The sequence below is a fragment of the Penaeus japonicus genome, unplaced genomic scaffold (assembly GCF_977035675.1).
Source record: "Penaeus japonicus unplaced genomic scaffold, GWHDUDI00000001_assembly GWHDUDI00000029, whole genome shotgun sequence".
Taxonomy (NCBI): domain Eukaryota; kingdom Metazoa; phylum Arthropoda; class Malacostraca; order Decapoda; family Penaeidae; genus Penaeus; species Penaeus japonicus.
In genome coordinates, this window is record NW_028234431.1 from 31,398,488 (window position 1) to 31,403,487 (window position 5,000).

Below are 5,000 nucleotides of genomic sequence, written 5' to 3' on the forward strand. Positions count from 1 at the left end.
GTATAAATCACTGATAGTGCTGCCGCGCCAGAAACACATTGTTATCTTTAAAAAATCACCGACTTATTATATTGGTATAACACATTCTCTCAGCTAATAAATGGTATGTTACATTATGTTACAGTGGTGCCGACTGTATCATTAAAAAAATGTTGCTCACTTCTTTATGCAATAACGTTTCATTTTTCATTTTTTCTTGTCATATCCTCAAGATAAGATATTGACACTTGTATCCTTAACACTGTTACCTTTTTTAACTTTTTGGTTATGGCATCGGATCTAAGTAATGCCATCGACATATGGCAATTTCTAGGTTATTGTGCGACCATGATACCTACTATGATTAATGGCACTGGCACCCACTACAATAGTAATTGACATCGGCACCTAATGTATCAAAAGGCATTGACGCCCACTGTATGAAATGACACTCGTATTGGCATTGTGTGGCACTAGCACCAACTGCAGCTGTGATTAGGATGACAAATGGCATTGGTATCCACTGAACGTGATGCTGGCAACAACCAGTCTTGATCACGTGGCGATTTAGTCCCCAAGAGAACAACAATGCTGCTGCAATCATTCTTGCTGTGCGTGTGATCCGTTTCATGAGACGTCAATGTGTGCTTCCTCGTGTGGTTTTCTCCTTTTCACTCCTGGCACCGGGCCACGCTTTCATAAGGTGGCACTTTTACTCCAGAACACCGAAGCAATCGTGGCCCTCCTGCATCGTTGGTGGCTCCTCACTCGGCCGCCGACTTCGTCAATATTGCTTATTGCAGGTTACAGTTCCCAGTAGTCCCAAGGCGTTTGGGTACCGGTGTTATTGCAACTTTTTCAACCAGAGAGGACAACGCTCGCCGCAGCTGTGCGGTTCCTCACTGACGGCGAACGGCCGAAGGAAGGAAGGAGATCCTGTGGTCTTATTGCTACACGTTGAAGTGTCCTCGCGAGTCGATGTGTTCCTGAGATTCCCCGCACTCCACCTTCTGCTGCCGGAGGAACTGGTGTCGCCGCGCCGTTTCGCTGCGGCTGTTCTGTAGGCGCCGCGCTTCCGTCGCGCTTCTGCTGGAGGCGCCGCTGCGCACCGAGCCGTGCTTGCCGGAGCTGCTGTGGTGGCGCACGTGGGTGCGGCGGGCCGCGGCGGTGGCCGTGTCGATGGTCTCACTGCGACGCACGCGGCGCGACGCACGCGGCCGCCGCGGCTCCCGGAAGGATCCTCCGCCGCTGGTGGCGCGGCTGGACATGGCGGTGGCGTCGCGGGAGCCCCAGGTCTCTCTGGAGATGCCCAGCAGGTTGAGCGCCAGGTGGTCGGAGGTGGACGTCTGCTTGTCCACCTTGAGGCACGACAGCCCCGACGGCCCGGCCGCCTCCAGGTCGGGGTCCAGCAGCGGGCTGCCCGGCGACATGTCGTCGTAGTCGGTGCGCGCGTTGCTGGGCGAGCGGCTCTGGTCGCGCACGGCCAGCGTCACGGAGCACTGCGGCAGGTGGAGGTCCAGCGCCAGCGACGCCTCGCTGCCGGTGCGGTGCACGCCCGTGGCCGACGCGCCCAGCTCCAGGTCCTCGTCGCCGCGCTCGCCGATGAAGGCGGGGTAAGCAGCCGTGTAGACCTCGCGCACGGCGGGGTTGTCCACCGACATGGTCTGCCGCGGCAGGCCGTTGTTGGGCGCCAGGCGGCGGCGGGGGCTGGTGGGGGGCTGTGCGGGGCGCGCCGCAACCCGCAGCACTCGCGGCGCCTCCGCCACGCGCCGCGACTCCTGCTGGAAGGGGCGCACGAGCGACGGCGCCGACGGGCACTTGACCAGCTGCGGCCGCGAGCCGCGCGAGTCGTAGTACTCTGCGGCGGAGTCCATGCTGGTCTGCAGGTTCTTGGAGAACTGGATGAAGGCGAAGGTCATGGCGCGGCGCGACAGCTCGCGGCCGTTCTGCCGCATCAGCTCCGAGCCGTACAGCCCCAGCGTCTCCCACTTGGTCTGGCACGCCGAGTTCCGCACGCCCGACTCCTCCTGGCGGCTGCTGCGCTCCGGGAACGTCTTGCGAAACCGCGCCGGCACGATCTTGGCGGCGCTGTCACGGGCCTCGAAGGTCATCACGCACGCAGCCACGATCACGAAGCCTGGAAAGGGAAAGGAAGTCAGGAGCCGCTCGCTCTGCGTGGCCTCTCGGGCTATCTCTCGCTCTCTCGCTCTCTCACTCTCTCTCTCTCTCTCTCTCTCTCTCTCTCTCTCTCTCTCTCTCTCTCTCTCTCTCTCTCTCTCTCTCTCTCTCTCTCTCTCTCTCTCTCTCTCTCTCTCTCTCTCTCTCTCTCTCTCCCTCTCTCCCCCCCCCCCCCCCCCTCTCTCTCTCTCTTTTACAGTATCTTTTTCTTATTCCCCTTATCTCTTCCCTTCTCAAGCACATGCATCATAGCTTACAAATACATAAATAAATAAACTGATAGACACACACAAATGAATTCACAATATCCATGACAAAAAGGAGAGAAAAAAAATAAATCACACATACCCATCTTTTTCGATATAATTCCAGCATTATAACTATGTATTAAATAAATAATATATCGGACTGATATACAAAAAGAGACGAATAAAACTGCATAGTGATATTATCCTTATTATTATTATTATTATTATAATTTCTTTGTGATTTTTAATGAAAGGAAAAGAATGATGGTTGAATTTATTATATGGAGTATCTGGATAACCTTTTGAATTCACTTGATCGAATAGAATGAATTTAAAAAAAAATGGATTTGTCTTCGTTTTTATATTTCCATTTTTTTTATTCGTGAATAAAAAAAATGAGAGTGTGGATTATTCATTCGATTTCAAGTTAATCTCTTAATCCATATTTTGAAATAGGATAAAAGGGGTAAAAAAAAATATATATATATATATGAAGAAAAAGGTCAAATAGAATTTCAAATATTTACAGTGCGAGTTAAACGAAGAAGCATTAAACAAACAAACAAATAGATAGACATAGATAATAAAGATATAAAACAACAACAAAAACAACAAAAACATTCAGACCCCCCCCCCCAAAAAAAAAAAAAGACATATACCTTCATCTCACTAATTCGCAAAATGCATAAAGTTCACATAAAAAAAAAATAATAATAAAAAAATACATATACAAAATGGCGTCGCAATGTCGAAAGCCCCTCGAATATAAAGGAATTTTTAAGACCGGTTGAAAGCGCGAGCATTTGCAAGCGTAAAAAAGACGCTACGTTTCCGCTACATATTCGCTAATTGTTGACGAAGTTATGTTTTCATTCCTTCTCATTTCATTTCATCGTGTTCTTTTACTATTCTACTATTTGCAATTTTTTTCTCCTATTTATCACTTTTCTGTCACTTCCTGTTTTGCTCATCATGTGTTTTATTTCATTTTATTTTTTATGTTCATCCCGACCTGAAGATGGGACCGAGATGGATCTTGAAACTGTCGTCTCATTTTCAATAAATCTATTTTGTGTATACTGGGTTTATCTGCCATATATATATATATACATATATATATATATATATATATATATATATATATATATATATATATATATATATATATATATATATAACAGAAATCAAACGACTCTCACACAAGCGGAACAATTTCCACAGTTGTAAACACACAAATAAATAACATTAAACCAACCCACACCTGACTAAACAAAAACAAACAAACAAACAAAAAAAAACAATCGGACAAATACATAATTCAGTGACCAAGGACAAACACAAAACGTATTTATGGCATTATATCATTAGAAACTTTGATCATTCTGGCGATGTTATGGTACAAAAAAAAAAAAAAAAAAATGTTTCTGATGATAACAAACCCTTACTATTACACATCAAAATTGGATTATTACGCTTACACATATTACGATACCTATTGCAAAGCGAAGAAATATATGACAGGTTTCAAAATGGATGATGCAATGATCCAGAAGGGCACTGAATCAGAATTTCCCGACATTGCATTAAAAAAAAAGAAAAAAAAAAAAACTTCTTCCATATTTCCTGTCTCTGAGTCCCATTGATAATCGTATCTCTGTGCTGATGACAAATATCAAAAGGCAACTTAACAGCATTAATGGTTGCTGTGACGCACGTGCAGCATGTCGACAGCGAACCACAGTACGAGAGAACATGGAATAGCTCCTGGATGCTGTTATGGATGCTGTTATGGATGCTGTTATGGAGCGGCTGTTATGGATGCTATTATGGAACGGCTGTTATGGATGCTGTTATGGATGCTGTTATGGATGCTGTTATGGAACGGCTGTTATGGAACGGCTGTTATGAATGCTGTTATGGAATGGCTGTTATGAATGCTGTTATGGAATGGCTGTTATGAATGCTGTTATGGATGCTGTTATGGAACGGCTGTTATGGAACGGCTGTTATGAATGCTGTTATGGAACGGCTGTTATGGATGCTGTTATGGAACGGCTGTTATGAATGCTGTTATGGAATGGCTGTTATGAATGCTGTTATGGAACGGCTGTTATGGATGCTGTTATGGAACGGCTGTTATGGATGCTGTTATGGAACGGCTGTTATGAATGCTGTTATGGAATGGCTGTTATGAATGCTGTTATGGAACGGCTGTTATGGATGCTGTTATGGAACGGCTGTTATGGATGCTGTTATGGAATGGCTGTTATGAATGCTGTTATGGAACGGCTGTTATGGATGCTGTTATGGAACGGCTGTTATGGATGCTGTTATGGAACGGCTGTTATGAATGCTGTTATGGAATGGCTGTTATGAATGCTGTTATGGAACGGCTGTTATGGATGCTGTTATGGAACGGCTGTTATGAATGCTGTTATGGAATGGCTGTTATGAATGCTGTTATGGATGCTGTTATGGAACGGCTGTTATGGAACGGCTGTTATGAATGCTGTTATGGAACGGCTGTTATGGATGCTGTTATGGAATGGCTGTTATGAATGCTGTTATGGAACGGCTGTTATGGATGCTGTTATG

General features: G+C 45.8%; 1 protein-coding gene across 1 annotated transcript in view; it reads right to left on the reverse strand.

Annotated features, from left to right (window-relative positions):
• Positions 1 to 5,000, reverse strand: part of LOC122257218 (uncharacterized) — a 35,148-nt gene that overhangs the window by 163 nt on the left and 29,985 nt on the right. Inside the window, exon 7 of the mRNA XM_086554414.1 lies at positions 1 to 2,116. This exon is cut by the window's left edge and continues 163 nt beyond it. Coding sequence (XP_086410540.1) covers positions 930 to 2,116 — 1,187 coding nt within the window. The 3' untranslated portion in view covers positions 1 to 929. The remainder of the gene's footprint in view (positions 2,117 to 5,000) is intronic.